General features: G+C 36.9%; 2 protein-coding genes across 2 annotated transcripts; one reads left to right on the top strand and one right to left on the bottom strand.

The window, feature by feature from the left end:
- Positions 1-1,897: 1,897 nt before the first annotated feature.
- Positions 1,898-5,856, bottom strand: LOC105731077 (olfactory receptor 2L13). The gene is made up of 2 exons (XM_012472654.3): positions 5,737-5,856; positions 1,898-3,704 (listed from the first exon to the last, which is right to left on the bottom strand). The coding sequence occupies exon 2, from the start codon at positions 3,684-3,686 to the stop codon at positions 2,748-2,750; it is 939 nt and encodes a 312-aa protein (XP_012328077.2). The 5' UTR covers positions 3,687-3,704; positions 5,737-5,856; the 3' UTR covers positions 1,898-2,747.
- A 15,210-nt stretch (positions 5,857-21,066) lies between these two features.
- On the top strand, positions 21,067-22,008 carry LOC105731087 (olfactory receptor 2AJ1). The gene has a single exon (XM_012472663.3). The coding sequence runs from the start codon at positions 21,067-21,069 to the stop codon at positions 22,006-22,008; it is 942 nt and encodes a 313-aa protein (XP_012328086.2).
- The last annotated feature ends 21 nt before the right edge of the window (positions 22,009-22,029 follow it).

Below are 22,029 nucleotides of genomic sequence, written 5' to 3'. Positions count from 1 at the left end.
CATAAAAGTTAAACTATTTATAAATGATTGAATGAAATCATGAAATGCTCAGGAAAATAAAATATAAGTTAACGTTAAAATTTAAAAAAAAGAGATAAAGTGGGTGAGGTGGAGGCGGCCTCTCATGTTTCTATAGAAGTAATAATTAGCTTCCTTTTGTAAGATTTACCTCAACTCCACTACTAATTTTTTTTACTTGCCTTTAAGAACTGGAGGAAAAATAGGTAATTACTTACAGATGAAATATTTTATCAATCACTGAATACTTTCAGCATTTATAGCACTGTAGGAAAATTCAAAGACATATACATGGATCACACAAATTGGATGGAGGCCAATTCGACATCTGAGACTTAATCTCAGCCATTTTGTCTCATTACCACAAATTCAACATAAGATCGTTTTAATATTGCCTGCTAAATATTTTAAAATATGTTTGTCTTCCTCAATCCCTGTGATCACTGCCCTTACTAGTCATACAATTTTCTAGTTAACTTTAAACTCATGTTAAGAATCTGATTGTATCAACCAAGGTTCTTAATTGAAAGTGAAAGAAAAAAATTATTTTCATTGAGACATAAAAGAAACATCTTTTTAAAAATCTGGTGGCTCATATATCTTCATAAACACAGAAGATTGAAGAGTGTCTGCCTAGCTGAGCTCGGGAAGTCCAAGGTTCAGTCAACGGTGATTGAGCCATTGAACTCCAGATTGGGGAACAGAGTGAGACATTGTCTCTAAAAAGACAACATCTGTGACCCACGGTGCCTGGCCTAAGTCTTCTAATGTGAGTTCCTTTCTTCCCAGGTCTTTGACCCAAGACAGAATTTTTCTTGTTTGTTTTGTCTCACAGAGACTCAAAGTGCTCACTAAACATGAAATAAATATCAGAGTCGTAGTGTTGTAGTGAAGGTTAAGATATATATGTGGGAAATGCATTTAATAATTTAGAACAATTATTAAATTATTTGGATTATATAATGATTAGGATTATATAATTATAAGCTTAATAATAACTTTTAAAATATTCTATGAGCTTCAACTTAAAATAAGACAGAGACATAGATATGAATATGTGTTAATAAAATGTTACCACAAGCACAACAGGAGCAGAAGTGTGGGGGAAAGAGAAATCAGCTGAGCATAAGAGAAGGTGAGATGTAAATTTTGAGTAATGTGTTAATGAATATGTGCAATTCAGACTGACAGTCATAAGCCATATAAAATAGAACTTTCCAGAATTGAGAGATGGTCTGTGAAAAGGCTCAGACGTGCAGGGAAATAGAGGGCTATAGAGACAGGCAGGAGGTCTAGAGTGACTGTGGTACTGAGTGTGAGTGACATAAACAGGTAAAGCGAGACATAATGTACACTGTAGAAGCATGGGGATATGTGTTTAAGGTTCCAAAATTTTGATAATCCAACAGGAATCATAGATTATAGAACGGCAAGACCAAATCTATGTTCAGAATAATAACTTGAATGGCAATGAGGAGACTATATTCTAAGTAAGAACTGGACTCAAGACATGAAAACACTTAAGAAAGTAGACAGAAATTAGAGAAAGATTTTGGAAGCTTGAATTTAAATGAAAGGGATACATCAATGCCTCAGTTTTTTCCCACAAAAATCAAAACCCCTCCATAACTCCAACCATTGATAGACTTGAAGTAACTTAAATGAATTAGTAAAATTACAGTAGTAAAAATTTTGTTAAACACAACATTCAATATAGTAACATAAGATTTCATCCTGTGCAAAGTCATGTTTGTATTTTACAAATCAGAGCTGAAGCCTGACGTCCTAGTTTCTATTTTATATGTTGCATGTTGTCTCTACCCTGTCATAGTCTCCCTGCCTTTATGTAAATAATTTCTTTAAGTAGGAACAATTTTGATAAGGTTATTTATATAATGATTTTATTAATTTGTATGTATACATGAATGTGAGTTGTTCTTATATTCATATTCATGTTATTTAATCTCAGTATTTTTATTGAAATTAGCAAAATCATAAGTCAGATAAGCTCTCCTTGAACAGTTTTATTAAAGAACGTGAGGATAAAATGGACTCCAGATGTTAATTACAATAAATACGCATATGTTAAAAATCAGCCAACAGATAAAAAAACACATAAACACTACTTTAGCATGTGAGTTTTGCTTGTTACTTTTCAGCCCAGCAGCAATATTGTATGTACCAAAAATATGTTCGTATACACCATATGCACACATGCACACATATGTATAACTTCTGAAATCTTTGATTGGGTATTCTAAGACTGTGCTGTCCAACACTGTAGACACTGACCCCGTGTGACTACTGGGCACTTGAAATGTGTTTTGTCCAAGCTGCACTGCACTCTAGTATAAAATAAACATGAGACTTTGAAGACTTAGAATGAAAACAGAGTAAAAGACAGCATTAACAAATTTGTGTTATTATATGAAGAAATTCTATGTCAATATATGAATATAAACATTATTACATTAATAGTAATATATAAATACAAACATGTACTATATTACATATAATTTATTGAAATCATATGCTATGTAATTAACATCAATATTATTAATATTAAAACATTGTTTTGAATTAGATATATTATTGAAATTAATTTTACTGCTTTAATGTACCTGCTAGAAAATTTTAAATTATGTTATATTCCTATTGGACAACCCTGCACTCAGGTGTTCGAATCAACTTGGAAAGAGGAAATAAAAAGGGAGTAGAGATGGTTATGATTATTCTCTCAGGAAAGAGAATATCGCAAACACTCTTGTCATGGCACCCAGCACTTCCTTATTCCTCAGGCTGTAGATAATGGGATTGAGCATGGGGGTAAGGATGGTGTAGAAGACTGCCAGGATCTTGTCTTCGGATGGTGAGCGGAGATTCCTGGGCCGGAGATAGGTGTAGACAAAAGGTGCATAGTAAAAGATCACTACAGTTAAATGGGTTGAAACGGTGGTGAAGGCCTTTTTTCTTCCCTCCTTTGAACGCATATGATAGACAGCAAATAGGACTCGGCCATAGGAAGCAGCGATGCCAAGGAAAGGAAAGAGGAGAAAGAAGCTGGTACTTACAAAAACCATATATTCATAGACCCAAGTATCCATACAGGCAAGAAGCAACATGGCTGGGACATCGCAGAAGAAATGGTCAATAGCCCTGGACCTGCAGTAGGGAATATGGAGGGCATAGACTGTGTGTGCCAAGGAGTTGATGGACCCCATTGTCCAAGAGCCTCCAATCATCTTCACACACACTCTTTTACTCATGCGGATGGGATAGTGGAGAGGGTGGCAGATGGCCACGTAACGGTCGTAGGCCATGGAGGTCAGGAGTAAGCCCTCAGAACACGCCATGGTCAGGAAGAAGAAGCTTTGCACACCACATCCCAGGAGGGAGATGCCTTTCTGCCTGGAAAGGAAGTTGTACGCCATCTTGGGGACGGTGGTGGAGATGTACATCAGGTCCATGAGGGAGAGCTGACTGAGAAGAAAGTACATCGGTGTGTGGAGACAAGGATCCACGTGGATGAGGTGAATCATGGCCGAGTTACCCACCGAGGCCAGAAGGAATATGAGGATGATAAGGCACAGGAGAAATATGCCAGTTTGATTTGGGGGAAGCAGACCCAACAAAATGAAATCATTTGACGTGTGATTCCATTTCTCCATGAAAATTGTCTGCTGTAACTGTGTTGAAAGAGATACAGAAACAAAAGCAAAGCAGAAAACATGAAACACAACAGAAAAACAAAAAGGAACTGACTTTATCAATGTTTGTTTCGATTGAGTTGTTTCTCCTCTAACTCTGCAGGTTTTTTTGAATCGATTTCTACATCTCAACGGAATGTTACCTTTCCAATTGCTTCTTGTAAGCATCTCAGCAAGTCATAGATATATGCGTGATCTTTCGGTGCAAAGTCTAACTCTACAGGCAGCAAAGATAAAGACGATAACTGAAGCATTTCTTTCTAGAGAACTCCTGGCCAGCCATGTCACTCATGAGTTACCAACAAGTCACAGAAACTGAGGAAGGCAGAAATACCTACATTGCCCAATGTTTTAATTTAATAGGGCATGATTACAATCGAAACTGGGATGTGTGACTCAGAAACTTTCTATATGCTTAAATTATAAGTACTGAATTACCTAGCTCTCTTCTTTATCTTTAAATTCTGGTCTTTTCTCCTCAGCTGACACTACTCCAGCCAGATAAACCTTGATCCTTTCTTGATACTCTGCCTTTCATGTTCCTGACAGACACTCTGTGCCTTTCCTGAAAATGTGCCCATCATCCAGATCACTCCTTCAACTGTAAGGGTTTTATATGTCCAATAAGATCCACCTTAATTATAAAATATTATTTAAATAATCTCTCTTTTCTAATGATGTTTTTCATATTTTGAAGACCTACAGAACTCAAAATCAAATGCACTGATATTCACATACAATATTCTTTTCTTTATGTAAGTAAATTACACATAATAAAGGTCACGGATTACATACTAGGTTTGTTTTTCTGAAATTGTATTTGCCACAGTTGCAGACAATAACTGTTGTCATAGTGGAAATATAACAGAGGAATAAATATTACAAAACATATATATGTGTTTGTGTGTATGTTCATATCTACCTATGATCTATCTAAACTATGTATAGAAGTCTTCAAGGTGCCATAAGTTATTTCAACTGTTCTTCACATTATTTATCATACCACTTCCACAACACAAATTCTGTGAATTTAGGCGTTAGTACCTTCAGTTTTCAAGTATTTAAAGTAGTATTTAGAGATGTAAAGAATAACCTTCGCAAATACTGTTAGTGATGGAATTAGATTTGATCCTGTGTAGCTGCTTCAAATTTCTAGTCATTTCAATTTTACCCCAAATTTAGTAATTATTTGGTAAATGTTTTCCTGTGTGTACATTATCTCATTCAACTTAAATTGTGTGATGATTCCTCTTCTGCAAAAGATCAAGCCTACATCAATTTTCAGACTAGTTTGGAGCATATGGAGTTTAGAGGGGATGTTCACTTTCTGTTCTCGTAGTCTGGTTTTCATCACAGTACATGACGGCAGAGTCAAGCAGCTGCAAAGCTGTAAAACTGGAAAAGCCAGTGTGAGCAGGAGGACATTTGTGATTCATGGATTAAATATGTCTTCCTATTAGATTTTTTTAAAAAACTAAATGTCAATAATTGAGAATAAAGAAATCAAACAGCCAAAAATAAATAATTATCCCTTTCTGGAAGCTTCGTCTAGCTTTTTATGCCTAGGCCTTTCCTCGGGAATTTTTATATTTTCATTTATGACTCAACTTTTTATTTATTTATTTATTTAGATGGAGTCTCACTCTGATGCCCAGGCTGGAGTGCAGTGGCAATCTTGGCTCAACGAGACCTCTGCCTCTGGGGTACCTGAGACTACAGGTGCCTGCCACCACGCCCAGCTAATTTTGTATTTTTAGTAGAGACAGGATTTCCCCGTATTGGCCAGGTTGATCTTGAACTCCTGACCTTGTGACCCACCCGCCTTGGCCTCCCAAAGTGCTGGGATTGCAGGCTTGAGCCACCATGCCCAGCTGGCTCAACCTTTTAGAGTCTCTCTTTTTCTCTATACATCACCTCAAATCTGGCAATTTGTTTTTTACTTCATGCAGTTTCCCAAGTAGACATAAACTGTAATTGAGGCATTTCTTATTTTTTCAACTTTTTCCATTACATGGGCTTAGAGTGAGATGTCATGTTTTTGTGTGCTCTTCTATCTGAGGTAGACACTGATGTCACATCCTGCCCAACATATTGATTTGGGTAGTCATCTTGGCTTATTTTTCAACTTTTGCTGTTCAAAAGCAATTAATTGTTTGTTGCATTGATTCCCATTTAGTAACTTAAACTCAACCGTTACTTCATATAACCTTGGGTAGCATGAATGCAACTGTGAAAGACAGCCTGCTGCAGAAAAATGCAAATGCATTTCTACAGCTGTCTCAGTGACAAACACTATCAGTGAAACGTCGGGAGCATGACGGGTGCACGGCGGCATTGCACATGGGTGCCGGGTGGGGTCACAGGCATGCTCTGCTTCTCGTAGAGCATTAGAAATAAAAACTGATCAGAAAAACACATGAAACCCATCATTATCATACATTCATTTCCTCAAAAAAAGTTCACTGAGTTCCTGTTTTATGACAGTGCTGCTAGCTACTGCTGTGCTTTTGTGATTAAAACACAAAAGATTTTAGAACATATAATTAAAGTTTAGTTGATGATACAAACGACAGATCAACAAAGTCAACCATACAGTGTGATGTTGTATAGTGACTGGTATTCTACACAAAAGTAAAGGAGCAGAGACATCATCGGATTAAACAAAGGAATTAAGAAGGTACTCCAAGAGACTTTGCCAATTTCCAGGGCATGTATGATAAAGACTGATTTTGGAACTAATCTGGCCAGATTTTAACAGTAAGAATTATCCTATTAAGCTAGTTCCAGGCAAGTATTCGATTCATTTCATCAGATGAATGTGTTGAGAGCCTTTGACGCAGTTGTCACTGTGTGAGGCAGTAGAGACAGAGTGATTCATCAGGTGCTGTCCCATCACCAGGTGGGCGACCAACTGTCCTGACATGCCCAGGTCTTAGGGGATCCCCAAGATGCCCTGAAAACTGGAAAAACTTTTGGGAGTATGTTCTTAATTCCTTTGTTTAATCCAGGTTTAAGTCCAGGGGACGAAAAGTGCCAGCAGGACTGCCATGAGGTGTTTCCAACAGCAAGCACTGAACAAGCCGACTTGGCTCTAAGTTTATGTGTTCCATCCAGGAATTGTTTTGAAGGGAGACATTTGATTATTTATTGCATAGACTACAGCTCAGAATATTAAAAAGATTGTTTCATGGTAGTTACTAGAATAATGATTTTGTTTCTAAAAATGGAAAACTAGCATATTGTTAGGCAATGGAAGAGAATAATATCTTTTGGGATCCTGCGAACCTAGGACTATAAGTTTTAGGTCATGGGACACTGGATTTTGAGTTTAGCATCTTTTTCCATTGTTGTCCAGCAGCTTTCCTTATTAGGTGCAGGACCTTATTTAATAACCAGAATTACATGAAGCATCACTCTGTTGGTTACATTATAGCTGGGAAAATATTGTTCCTGTGGCTACAAGGCGAATCTAAGATTAGTAAGTGCTGTGGCCGTTGGTGTTGACTTAAAGAACTACACCAAAGCAAGATTAATACAGAAAGTTTATTCGGGCCAAGATTTATGGCTGCAGCCCAGAAACACTTCCTTGGGAAGTACCCTGGAGAATAAGAAGAGACCCAAGTTTTTAAGGAAAAGAAAAGGAGGAATCCGGAGAGGGGACAAATTCTAAAGTTGTTTGTCAGGAATTCTCATTTGTTTTCAGAAAGAACATTGATCAGTGGTTATACATTACTTAACCATAGGATATGTGGTATAGGGCACTGATAGGTTAAATCCTCACTAGTTAGCACAAGTCAGTCTAGAGCCCACAGAGCAAGTAGCTTCAAGAGGTGATTGCTTAGCTCAAGAACAATGTGACTGCAGTCACATTTCAACGTCTCTCTGGGCCAGATAATTTAAAAGGGATTTGCATTCCTCAGGAAAATTTTCTTTTCTTTCTCATTCTAAAAGACACACTGGAGAATTTTTTTAAAAACACCTAATTTCACAGTAGCTAATAATGTAAGTGTAGCAAGTGTAGGATCCCAAATTTATTTTGAAAAAAAAAAAAAAGTTACAAGTTGTGAACAGTTTTTAACACTCTTATAGACAATCAGCAGGGGACCAATAGCAAATTGTCATAGACTCAACTACCTCAATTTCAACAATGAACAGGACAGCTGGAAACAGAATTCAGAGAGTTCCGTGTGCTCAGCACATAGCAGGTTCTTAGTAAGTGTCACTATCCTTTGCCCATTCCCTATGTTAACTGTTGAGAGCCCTCAGGCCCAGGGAAAATGTCTTTATTAATATCACATTGTTTGAGAGCTGCATATAGTATAATTCTAACACGTTCTTGTTACCTCCTTTTTCATTTTAAGTTCAAGCTTGCTTCTCCAATTTGTTACAGAATTATTTCCTATGCAGCAGAGAGTTTTCTTATGACAGGAAAGCAACATTTCTAAAATAGATTTCTAGATTAAAGCCAACCCAAATAAACTCAATTTAATTATATTACTATGACTCACCTTGTCCAAAGTTCTTCGGTTTGTGTAGTGAGAGACAAATCAGCTTTATAGTGACACCCTTCTCTGTTAACCTGCCATATAGTTATTTAAAACATGTAAGCATCAAATTGTGTTCCAATAGTCTGTCAGGCTATCAATAAGATTATGTCGCTGATCAATAGGCCCTGCATTAAACCAAAACTCTTTCTAAAATGAGAATCTCTTCCTTATCTGCCAAAATTCATGAGAAAGAAATTCCAGATAACACTTTATAGGATTAGTTCTGTACAGCTCCTACAGCTAGTCATTCCCTTTACGGTGAAATCAGAAAACAACTTCACCAGCTCTTGTGAAATATTTTCCTGTTTGCACATGTGGAGCTTAGATAAAACCTCTTTCTTTCCTATTACCTAGTTTCGGTGAAAACAGAACAAGACATTTTACACTTAATTCCCTCAGGTTCTACCGCTGGAAGACAGAATTCTGAGTGAATTGCTTTATTTTATATGCAGAACCTGTGTCACCAACCCTGAGATACTCCTCTTCCTCCTCTGATTGATCTCCAATGTCCAGGTCCATGGGGGCCAAAACTTTTGTCACTTTACTTGACTTTGCTGATTTGAGGATCAACTCAGTTCTGAACTTAAATCAACCAACCCAATCAACTTTGCTGCATTCCGCTGCTACCCAGATCAGACTAAAGAGAGTGTATTTAATATTCCAGAACATGAGTTCAGAGCTGTAAAAGATGTCAAATTATGTTTATGAAAATTCTCTCATTTGTAAGTTAGAGAAATCAGGATTAAAGAAGTGCGGGAACCACTTACACAAGCTTGACTAAGTAATAGCAGAACTAGTCCCAGGGACAGCTTCCTGTCTACTGGCTAGTGATTTCCCAGGGGGAATGACTGGTGAATTGACTAAATTATGCTATGATAAAACACTTTCTTTTCCTTGTTAGGTGGGGAGAGATAATTGATACGTGAAAATATTTATCCATTCAGCTATTCTACTAAAGTGAAAGCTGACTCTTAGGGATAGTGTGATGAAATGAGCATTTAGACTCAGAGAGAAGAGTTTAGTCTGACAGGTACGCCACTGATTAAGAAGTCGAGCTGGGAAAAGTACTTGAGATTTCAACCTGTTCTAATCTTTATAACTGGACTAATCTGAGGGTCATTCTAAGAATTAAATAGAATGATGTTTGCCAAATATTTACATAGTGTCTGTTGCAGAGGAAGGGCTTAATAAACTTTAGAATCTCTTATCCCCTTTAATTCATACATTGGTTAACTAGAAAAGTGTGGTGTACATTTTTTGGTGTAATGTGGTTCTTTTTATTTTTTAACACACTAACTGTGCTATATTTTATGCCTTAAATTAAAAATAATTGGTACTATAAATGTCTACTTTCTTTTTCTCCTTCAACTTTTTAAAATTAGTATGATTATATAATAGTTACATATATTCATGAGGTACATGTGATGTTTCAGTACAGGCATGCAACGTGTAATGAGCAAATCAGGGTATTTGGCATATGTATTACTGAATGCATTTACCACTATTTTTGTGTTAGCACAGTTTGAGTAGTATTGTTAAAAAAATTTAGTACAAGGTATTACATCTTTTTTTTCTCATTTTGAGGTAATTCCATACAAAATAATATATATTATTATTAAGAAAGGTGAGCATTATTCCCTACAATATGTGTCATTTTCAAAATGCACACCAATACAGTATTTATCCCAGGTCATGACTCCCTGCTCTCAGTGTCTACACATCTCTCATGATTGAATTAAGGGTAATGTGGACCCTGTTTCAAAGTTGTGAATAGAAAGTGTTTAAAATTCCCTGGCAAAGAAAATAATCTCAAAAGGGCATAGAATTTGTCATTCCAAGACACTTGAAAAGTGTTCTTTTTTTTTGAAGACTAAACACTTGGTTTTCCACATTAAAACACAAAGCTTTGAAGATGCAAACCAAAGTGCTTATTTTACCTTCCTTAGAGGACAAAAAGTGCCTGTTGTGGCATCACTTCATGAAGTGTCCCAATAATCTGGAGGAGGCGTTGACTCTTCCCAGGACATGCCAGCTTCTCTCTCCAGAGACCATGGTGTTTGCTTCATGGGCCCCTTTACAAAGTAACTGGTGGCTTTGATGGAGTCACTGCACGGGCTCAACAACATGCACTTGGCCTCACCATGGCTAATTTGGTTGATGTCCGGCCTCCACTAGGGCAAACCAAAGGGAAGTCTCTGACGCACCACGATTCACTGAGGGAGTGAGCCTGCCACCTGGGGAGGGGCCGATTATCTCGGACTCTTCCATGCAAATGGGGGCAGAAATACATTCTCTGAAGGATGGGCTCACGTTTTAGCTTTTGTATTTCATAGCGTGTGTGTTTGCTTTTCTGGACAATAGCGTATTTCTGGAACCTCCATATTCCATTATTCTTGGAAATACGTATTACCTTACCCATGGGATCCTGTAGCACGTGGTCTCTGACCAGCAGACGGGTTTTTATGGAACTGAAAATGGACAATACACCAATTCCCATGGAAGCCCCTGGTCTTTTCATATTCACCATCACCCAAAAATATCTGTGTTGATACAGCAGTGGATAGACATGGCAAAGGCTCACTGGTGGTCCTGCCGGGAAAACACTCTACAAAGTGTTTTTCTACAGGCTGAAGTCTACGAGTTAAATGTATGACTGACATGTGGTGGTGTCTTCTCTGTGCTTGGTTCCATTACCAAACAGCAGAAGTAGAAGTGGCTGCTCTCATTATTACAAAAATAACTTACTTAAATATGCTTTTCTTTCTGTTCCTATGTTCTGTAAAAGTATATTGTTAGGTCAGACACAGAAAGAAAAATGCCACACGTTCTAACTTATAAGTGGGAGCTAAATAGTATGTACACATGAATGTGGAGTATGGAGTGATAGACAGTGGAGACTCGGAAGGCAAAGGGGTGGGGATGGTGGATCATGGGAAATTACTTAATGGGCACAAGTGTGAGTCAGTGTGTGGCTTAGTCCTGAATAAGAGTACATGGATTTGCCCTAAAGTTCAAACTTCTGCAAAGTGATTGTGTGGAATTTCCTAGAGATAAGGAATTTACACTTTTATATCTACATCTGGTGTGTGTGTGTGTGTGTGTGTGTGTGTGTATCTTTGAATTGCAGATGAACCTTCATTCTTTGGGTTCATTTACTGAGTTATCATTATCCAATCAAATAGTGGATTTTTAAAAATCCATGAATCGGTAATCCTCAGATGATTTTACACCATACCCCACAATAATTTTTGTTCAAAGAATGAATTAACCATTCAAGCAGTTTTGAAGATTAACTTTTGCCATTTGTTTAAAATAGAGGTATAGTTTCATGCAGTAGAATCCTTGCATTTAAGGTGTTCCTTTTCAACCAGATTCCACAAATATCTATTCTGGTAACTCAGCCATTAGCAAGAGACACCATTTTCACTATCTCAGAAAGGTCCTTCGTGCCCTTTCCAGTGATACCCCAGGCCTAAGACACAACCACTGCTCTAATTTTTATCCCTATTTGAGAGTTTGGTCTACTCTAAAATTGCATATCAAAGGAAACCATAGCATTGTCTTTGCATCTTGTTTCCTGCTTTCAGTTGAATGTATTTCTAAAATCCCTCCACATTTTTACCTCACTGATGCTTTCCTCTTATTTTACTGCTAAGTGAGATTCTCTTTTCTGAACATTTCACCATTTGTTTATCTATTATTTGCTGATGCACATCTGGGCTGTTTTCAATTTGAAGCTCTTATGACTGAAGCTTCTATGAATCCCCTATTTGTGATCATGTTTTTATTTTTCTCGGTAGATGTCTGATGAACTCCAGTAAACTGTTTTCAAAGTGGTTGTTGACTCTTATACTCCCACTGACAATGCACACAAGTTCCAGCTGCTCCAGATACCCGTGTTTTCTTCATTTGAGCAGTTCTTCTGAGTGTGGTAGGAGCTCAGTTTGCTTTTAATTTGCATTTTCCTGCTGACTAATGATGTTGAGGCCTCTTGCATTAGCTTACATCTGTTGCCTATTGGTATAAACTGTCTACTTCAGATTTTGAAAAAAAAATGTCTGTAGATGCTTCCAAAGTGAACACAACTTGGTCATTAATTAATAGGCAATCTATGACATTCATAGGACTAACTGGAGTTTTGGAAATAAAATCAGACATTGGGTTAGTTGTTATTATATTTTCTGACACATCTGTTGTTATTCAATGCCTCAATTGTTGCTATTCTATTTGAACCAGGTATTTATGTAAAACATCTTTTCCACCTCCTGCATTTTGCTAAAAGCTAGATATCTGTTTGTTTTTATTATGAATTGTAATGAAATATTTTATTTCATTGGAGGAATGATGCCAGTAAAAAGCATACAAATTGTATTAGTTTTACATAGATTAGGGTTCTTCACAAGAGCATGAAGTCTGAAGAAGTGACCAAAGAAAGACAATTTTATGTTTTTCTGAAAAAAAAAGATAAATGTGAGAAGAAATGACAGGACAAAGGGGATGTGGCTAGTAGAAATTTCTAGGTGAGTTGCTAGGAGGTATAGGAAGGGGTGTGAAACTCGTAGAAGGGTTACTCAGGTAACTACATTTGTTTAGCTCCATTGCAGCCCCAGATCCCAGTGTCTGGTGTAAGGGCTATTTTCCCACCTGGTACATGGAGGGTCACCTCCGAGGAATCTGTATGGCTTCGTGCATGCAGGAAGACACAGGTCAGCTGCCCCTTTCTGAAACAACCATTGGTCATTTGCTTTTAATTCAAAGAAGTCAATATTTCACTTTGGTATTGGGGAGTGGCATGTCCTTCAGTCTTTTACTGGTGAATGAGTATGTAGTTATACTTATTTTCAGTCAAGAAATTTCACACTTTTGAAGAGACTGTTGATTTGAACAAGGAACCAAACATAAACATATATTTATTTCTCTATCAATTTATTTACAAGTATTTATTACAAATATATTCTCATGACCAAAAATTAAATCCCCAAATCAACTGTAATTCCATAGTTTAACATACTTAGAGACTTTGCTTTTTTTTAGTCTGATTCTTTTCTTTCGTGACTTGTTCTTTTTTTTGAGGAGTAGAGGAATGTAGAGCAGATGCTGTCAGGGAGCTCCACAGGCTGGCGGGGCCCTGCAGTCCTCTGGAAGTAGTGGCACCCGGGGATTGTGGAAGAAAGGCTGGTCCAGGCATTTACCCCGAGCCTGCAGGTTCTGCTCTAGGGTATCTGACAGAACTCAGCCAGTTTATTACACTTTCAACCTGGTTTATTCACATAAACAGAGGCATGATTCGATCATAGGGTAATTTCATCAAATAACCTACTTCCATATTCTCTTTCAGGCACATTAAGTGAATTGGTTTAACCCTCACCTAGATGGAATAAAAAGAGTATAACTTCTTAGGAAAGTTATTACTTTGCAACTGTATTTTGCTTAATATTTCACCTTCATTTTATTCTTTTAGTTATAAACATAATGTTCTAGAATCCGCTCAGTCTTAATTCTCACTTTTTTTTTTTTAAATGGAGACAAGCTTATTGGGGCAAAGTTCATTGTCCACCTTTATACATAACTGAATGCAGTTGTCTGCCTTTAAAAAACTTGCACCTAGGAAAGGGCTAGTTGTCATAGTGTTTAAGTGAACACGCGCCTCCCCCCACCCCTGCACATAGACACATGCACACTCATTTGAAATAGCCATCTTTTCTTCTACTAGAGTCAAGATGTTGTCAAATGGTTTTCCTCCTTTCACACAAGCTATTTCTGCATGCTCTCCTCCCTCTTACCTCAGGCATCCCCTAGGGACATGGCTCCTCATGGCAGCCTATGAAATGGGGGCTGTTTCCTCTCCCAGAAGCCACACACTACAGTACTTCCAGATGGAAGGTGTCTTTCATCCTCTTCCTTGATCCTTTCAAACCACACTTCCCCCTCTCCCTGCAAATTGTCAGCTAATCTGAAGGAAATCGCTGAACTGAGTATCACCCAATGCATCTGAGTCACTGTCAAGGATGTGACATCGAAACAAACATCTGAGCGGCATGAAGAGCAGCTGGACACCAGGAGAGAGGAAGGGGTGTGAAGCCCAGTGTGCTGGATGTGAGTGGCCCTGGCTGGAGTGTCCTGCGCCACGCAGAACCTGGTAAGGTCAAATGTGGTGGAAGGTGAGGGCCCCGGGAGGACTTCAGGGGTCAGTTACGTAGGAAGCCACAGGTCATGTTCAGGGTGCTCTAGGGTACACCTGCAGTCAGCCCCTCATCAGGAAGGATGACAGTCCCCCAAAACATGAGCAGCTAAACTGTAGATTAAACGCGAGGTTCTGACAGAGCAGGTGCTGAGGCGGGGAGAGTCATCCTCTTTAAGAGAACAAGGAAGTCTCCATGGAGGGAAGATTTACATGTAAAATCTTGGGAGAATGGAAGAAATTGAAGCCCTTAGAAGTGCTAGGGAAGAGTGTTATGTGCAAGGAGGAACCCAAATTATGAAAAAGATGCAAGATGGCTCAATTTATGTAAATATAAATACTTCAGAGTCACTGGAAATGTAAACTAAGCGTAGGTAAGTTTTATAAATTTTTAATTTAAGAGAATGTGACCCAGCAGAATGTCTGCAGACTCAAAACAGTGGTTCCAGAAAGACGAATCTAGTATTAGGACTGAAATGTATTCATATGTGGAAAAATTTGAGGCAGGGAATTAACTCAATTGTTATTTGTGTTTCTATCCTCTATGAGCAGATGCTAAATATTTTGAGAAAACATACTGGAATTATAGTAGATTGAAGATTCCCCCCAATATGAAACCTAATAGATACGTTAAGGGCAGCAAATGATTATTACAGACTGCTGTACTAGTTTTTCTATTCCCAGGTCGACTTACTTGCCTTCTTCAATGATTCTTTCTCATCAATATATTTCTGCTGTAAATTCTTATCACAAATAGCATAACATTCTAAAATAATCTGCGTACACACATGATGTAGTAAAGTGAATTTTAATAAAACTTTTAAGAGATGCCTGTAGTAGGTTTGATTTTTACAAATGTGTTCAATAAAGCAAATTTAATAGTGCAGTTTTATTAAGATAAATAAAACACCATTTGAAAGCATTAGAAATAAAAGAAATATAAACTTTAACATAGAATTTTAGTTTTCATTTTACTGTAAAAAGTTGGAAACTCAATGTTACTTATCACATTACTTTTACTATTAAAAACTGAAAGGTAATATACATGTAACAAGCAAGATAATAATTGACTAAATTGTTGTACATGCTGTTGAAATATACTACATTAACAAACAATAATCCAAAGATCTTTGATGGACAGGAATGGTGGAGGGTTTCTCTGCTACCATTGGAGAATCATGTTGGTTAACTTGTCATATGCCCCTGAATTTGGCCTCTGAAAAAACTGTGTTTGTCCATTGTGCTCTTTTAACCTTGACATTGCCTTTGGCATTAAATTTTCTTTCCCTGGGCATAATCCTATTGTTTTTTTGATCTGTAGGGGAAATCAGAGATTCTACAATGATGTATACAATTTGTGGCCAAATTCCTGCTACTACAATCTCAGTGGTCTAGGAGATTCTTACAGTTCTACAACACACACACAGAGTGGTGCTGACCAGACTTAGGTTTCCTTTGGCAGTGCGGGTGCTTCAGAAACAGAGTTGGCATCTATTCATTTCCATTTGAAATCAGTATCAGCCAAAATCTACTAAGGTAGAGTTTTTAATGTCTTCATTGCTCCCAACGTGAGTTAAATGTGACTGCATTGAGAGTAATTTCAACAATAGACTTCAGTAGGAACAAACTTAGCTTGATTCTTTGTGACAAGCAAGGTACCCACTGTTTTTTGCAGCATTCTCAAGGGAAAGTGCTTGATGAGGTCTGAGCCCTGGAGTCATTTCCTTGTCAGACTGACACTCCCCATCTGCTACTTACAGCTGCTTTCGTTTCAATACACCCACAGCGGATGTTTTCAGTCCTGCAAGGCTTCTAAATATGAGACTTGGGTGATATCTATTTCATGCTTCAGACAGAGAAATCTTTGATCAGCAAAGCTTATTTTCTCATTTCTGCTAACTCTAGCTTGGTTCATCTCACACTTGCTGGACTTTGCCATGCGTTCTATTGTAGAAGAGGTAACAGAATTAACAAATAACTTGCTAAGTACCACCCAAAATTCATTTCCCTAATTTCTTGAGATCACTTCAGTTTTTGCTTTTAATCACCTCTACTATAATAAGAAAATAGTTTTCTTTTTTCTAATGCCACCACTAAGAGTTATTAAGTGCATAATAAGAGAGAATTAAGTTTTGTCATCAGACCTGGTAAGTAGGGACTTAAACACAAAACAATAATTAAAAAATTGATTGTCACATAATACTTGTACATATTTATGGGATACAGAGTGATATTTGGACACATACAATGTAATGATCACATCAAGATAATTAGCATATTAATAACCGCAAACATTTGTGTGTGCATCTGTGTGTGTATGCGTGTGTGTGTATGGTGGGGGGTATTTAATGAGCCTTATTTAATATCTAATATCAAAATAACTTTATCAGGCAGGTATTGTCATGATCTTCATTGAAGAGAAACTCATTTCAGATATAATTTGACAGATATTTATTTCATATATAATTTCATATTTGATTGGTGTTTCATATAAGAAAGAAAATTAAATATTTTCAGGATATCGTATTTGCATTACATTTTCTTGTTTATCTGTTTCAAAGCACTGGGAAATTGATAATATTGCTATTTTATTAATAAAATATTTGAGCCAATAGCATACCAAATCCTGGGCTAGGTGACATCCATTATATTTGTATTATACCTGTGTCTGCTCTAGATAAAGTCATAAATTTCATCCATATTTAGGTTAATTTAGCATTTGACTTTTGCCTCTCCTATGAGATTCCACTGTAGTTCAGTGAATTACCAGTGACCATTTTTTTATTAGTCACTAATTCATCAAGTCTCATATTTGAAGCTTTTATGATAAAGCTTATAGTTATAATAGCAAGTAGGACATTCATATTACGGGTTTATAGAAAGTTGAAATGGTAAAAATATAATTCTCATACAGTATAACATATAAATATGCAAACATATTTAATATTCCCTAGAAGTTCCATTTCATATACTTTTCAAGATAAGTATTTTTCAGACAAAGTAGATTCAATGATTTATTCTTTGTCTAGTGTTTGTCTTGCAGTCAGACATTTAATGTAAAGAAATAATGTAGGAGCAAATAAATCACTGCTTAACATTTGACTGTAAAATCATATCAATATTAGTGAACAATTGACCTCTAAGTAAATACAAATTTAAAAAAACATGTATGCTTTATCAGTATAATGAGAGATCTGGCAAATAAATGAAACAGTATGTTTTAGTTGAACTAAGTCTAAATTAATGAATATGTAGTGTGTTTTACCAAACTTCATAAATATAAAATGCTCAAAAAGATATGAGTGTAGTGAGTCAATGAGTGAAGAGTACAAAAGGAGACTGGGATATGATGGTGTCTATACATAGAAAGTAATTTTCAAGCAGGGGTAAATTCAAGGGAACATTTACACAGTAACCAGAAAGAAACAGTTTAGTTCACTAAAGGGAATAAACATATTGACTCTGAAGTGGTTCCACTGGCAAAATTAAACAATTTAGCTACATGTACAAACTATTTGGAATAATTGGCTAACTAATTTAAGGAGCTGAAATTATTGTTGTAAAATGAAGACATTTTTAGATGTGGTGAGGCCTCACACACACATACCGACACTCACACCCACACACAGACATTTAATCACATACACTTATCATTTGAAAGAAGTATGATGCATCTGGAAAAAACTGTGGCCTATTCTTTTGTTTGTATTAAACTTAGTATGAAATTACACACACAATTTATGCTGCTGTCACTTTTTCTTTCTCCATAATCATGACGTGTGTTTCCTCAAATCGAAGTGGCTCTCTTATGCTCAGTGTATGTGAAGTATAATGACACTGGTTAAATTTTAGACTGGACTGTCTGACTGCTTCTTCCAAATGATAAAACTTTAAGTATATGTAAAGATGTGAACAGATTTGGAAAACATAAGAATTTCCCGAAAATTACAGAACCAAAAAACTGAAAAAGTTAAAACAAAATCCTGAGAAGAGCATGTTTTCTGATTAATCTCCAAGCTTACAGAAAAGAGATGGATGTAGAGTGTATTTTATATTTTTTGCCTACATTTAGCATTATTAACAGGAATACTTGGAGCTAGATGGGTGAGAAATGAACTTTACCTTGGCAAAGGGTTGCATGTGTGGGGAGAAAGCTACAGGAGAGGTGATACGTGTTTTCTCCACTTTCAAACGTGGAATTCAGAACGCTTGTAATAAGCTCAGTAATAGAACATTCCTCTTTGCATACAATGGCAGATTTCACCCAAAATTGGAATACTCCTGAGCAACATAGAAGATGTGCTTTCTTTAATCATTCCGTCATCATGGGAGAATATTTCAGAGCCCCGATTGACTGGTCAGGCCAAGAGACATGAAAAAGAGTTGCAGAAATTTCAGGTGCCTCATGATAGTTGTCATAAGTCTTGGAAGTAAGATGAATGAGGCAGATAATAAATAAATTGTGGATTGCTTCTGGTTCATGAAGAAAAAATACAGGTATTACTGTGTAGGTGATGTGAGCTCTAAAAAATGTAAAAGCCCATATGAAACACAGAGAAGGAGAATTTATGTTTAGCTGAAAATGTTTTTACTCAAAGACCACTAAAAAATTTAAATCATTCTTGTAGAAAGGAATTAATGAGACCCAAAATGGGTGAGGAAGTCATCTAAGAATTGATGATGCAGTAAGACATGGAACTACAATATAAATAAATCATTAAGAAAGATATGACTCCAGGGAGTGGGGAAAGTTAAGAACTTTGGATACAGGTATGTTGATTTTGAGTTGCCAGCAATATTTATTGATTTTGTAAATTTATTTATGATCAGCTCATGCAAGGCACCACTGCCCTTATGTCTGAATCTATGCATATCATCAAATTTTACAAAGCCATGCGTCAAAACAGTCAAAACAGGAAGGACTGGCTGGGCATGGTGGCTCACGCCTGTAATCACAGCACTTTGGGAAGACAAGGTGGGTGGATCACTTGTAGTCAGGAGTTTGAGACCAGCCTACCAACATGGTGAAACCCCGTCTCTACTAACTTAGCTGGGTGTGGTAGTGGTGCCTGTAGTCTCAGCTACTCAGAGGCTGCAGCTTGAGAATTGCTTCACCTCAGGAGCCTGAGGTGGGTGTGAGCTGAGATCACACCGCTACACTCCAGCCTGGGCAACAGAGCAAGACTCTGTCTCAAAAACAACAAAAGAAAATTAAAAGGCAGCACTAATTACACATACATCTGTAAACCTTACTGAGGTGCTTATCATTTCTAACTCTAAAAGTCGTAACACACCACTGTTGTTATTCAAGGGAATTAAAATAGAACTAAGTAGTCTGTAATTTATTTATGAAGAATCTCAATATTCAGAAAAATTAAAATAAAAATCTATTTATATATTGTTGGTGACCTACTTTTGACTTTATCTTACAAAAGGGAAAATTAAGCTCATTTTATTCAAACTTAAGTAGTTGTTAATAAGATGGAAACTAATTTTTGAACGTTTGTTATTTGTTTTGATGATTACAAAATTTATTGAAGGACAGAAACCTGGACTGATAGATTCATAAATTTTATAATTTACATATTAATATGTGCATGTGTATATATATGTATTTATGCTGAGGGAAGTATACATACAGGAGGTACACAAATAACTATATTGTAACGATTTAAAAACCACTATCAAAATGTAAATAATGTAAACACCTACTATTTTGCACATAGAATTAATAAATTATAATTCAATTTCTACAAGTTAACAAAACAGGAAAATGTAAATTATATCCTTAAAGATATATTGTTGATGTTGACTAAATGATACTTCTATTTTTAACATTTAAAATATAGTGTTTCAAATTACAAACATATTGGGTTTTGTGACCATTTCATTATTATTGACTACTTATTATTTTGGAAAAAGTCTTAGAATTATACATTTCATTTTCTATAAATTAATCTAAATAGTAAATGCATTAGACAGAAAATTAAGTTCCACCGTTCATTCATGTCATTCAAATATTCCACAAACATTACTGAGCAACTGCTATGCACCAGGCACTGTTCCAGGCATTTGGCTATACCAGTGAACAGAACAAGGATCTGTCATTGTGAAGGCAAAATTCTGTCACAGAATGAAAATAAACAGTTAATATAACCAATGTGTTTACTATTTAATGGACTAGAAGGTTTAAAGTGATATGCAAACATGGGGAAATGGAGCAGAGCAAGGAAGACCAGGAAATTTGTGTTCAAGTGGGATCCTTACAATTTCTTAAAGGGTATGGCTGGGTAGGCCTCCTTGAGAAGGCGACATTTGAGAAAAGAGTAGGCTTGAGTAAATTATACAGAATTAATTAAGATTAGGAGACTCACCATGGAGCCATGGGCCCACTCAATATACTGAATATCATCAATTGGTCTAAACAAATAAATGTCCATCTTGTAAAATATGCCCACTCCAAGGACCGGCTAAGAGTCCTTTCATGTTGATCACAAAACAAGCATCACTCACTCTCATTTTGTTATGCAGGTATATTATTATTAAATTAAGATTTACAGTATTTTTTCCTCTGTTATTTCTTTTTAGGTAAAAAAAAAATAGAGAATTCATGATGGGCTGTCCGAATCACACTTTGAGCAGCGATTTCACACTTTTGGGACTGTTCTCTTCTTCACCAACAAGTCTGGTCTTCTACTCACTTATATTTGCCATTTTCATTATGAGTGTAACAGAAAATGCCCTCATGATTCTCCTTATTTGCAGTGACTCACGACTCCACACTCCAATGTATTTTCTGCTTCGCCATCTCTCCGTTATGGATATCTTGCATGTTTCCAACATCGTTCCCAAAATGGTCACTGACTTTCTGTCAGGCAGCAGAACGATTTCACTTGCAGGTTGTGGGTTCCAGGTGTTTCTATCCCTCACCCTCCTGGGTGGTGAGTGCCTTCTCCTGGCTGCAATGTCCTATGATCGCTATGTGGCCATCTGTCACCCGCTGCGCTATCCGATTCTTATGAAGGAGTGTGCCAGTGCTCTCATGGCTGGAGGCTCCTGGCTTGTTGGGGCTTTCAACTCCACAGTCCACACAGCTTACACACTGCAGTTTCCCTTCTGTGGCTCTCGAGCAATCGATCACTTTTTCTGTGAAGTCCCTGCCATGTTGAAGTTGTCCTGTGTAGACACAACACGCTATGAACGAGGGGTTTACGTAAGCGGCGTGATCTTCCTGCTGATCCCTTTCTCCTTGATCTCTGCTTCTTATGGTCAAATTGTTCTTACTGTCCTCCAGATGAAATCCTCAGAGGCAAGGAAAAGGTCATTTTCCACTTGTTCTTTCCACATGATTGTGGTCATGATGTACTATGGGCCATTTATTTTTACGTATATGAGACCTAAATCATACCATACTCCAGGCCAGGATAAGTTCCTGGCAATATTCTATACCATCCTCACGCCCTCACTCAATCCTATCATTTACAGCTTTAGGAATAAAGATGTTCTGGCTGCGATGAAAAATATGCTCAAAAGTAAGTTTCGGCATGAAAAATAGGAAAGTTCCTGAATGTGTGTT

This window comes from Aotus nancymaae, unplaced genomic scaffold, assembly GCF_030222135.1.
Source record: "Aotus nancymaae isolate 86718 unplaced genomic scaffold, 86718_ANA_hifiasm-v0.15.2.pri h1tg000032l_1, whole genome shotgun sequence".
NCBI lineage: Eukaryota > Metazoa > Chordata > Mammalia > Primates > Aotidae > Aotus > Aotus nancymaae.
The sequence above is the reverse complement of the archived record's forward strand: the minus strand, read 5'-3'. Positions and strand labels throughout refer to the sequence as shown.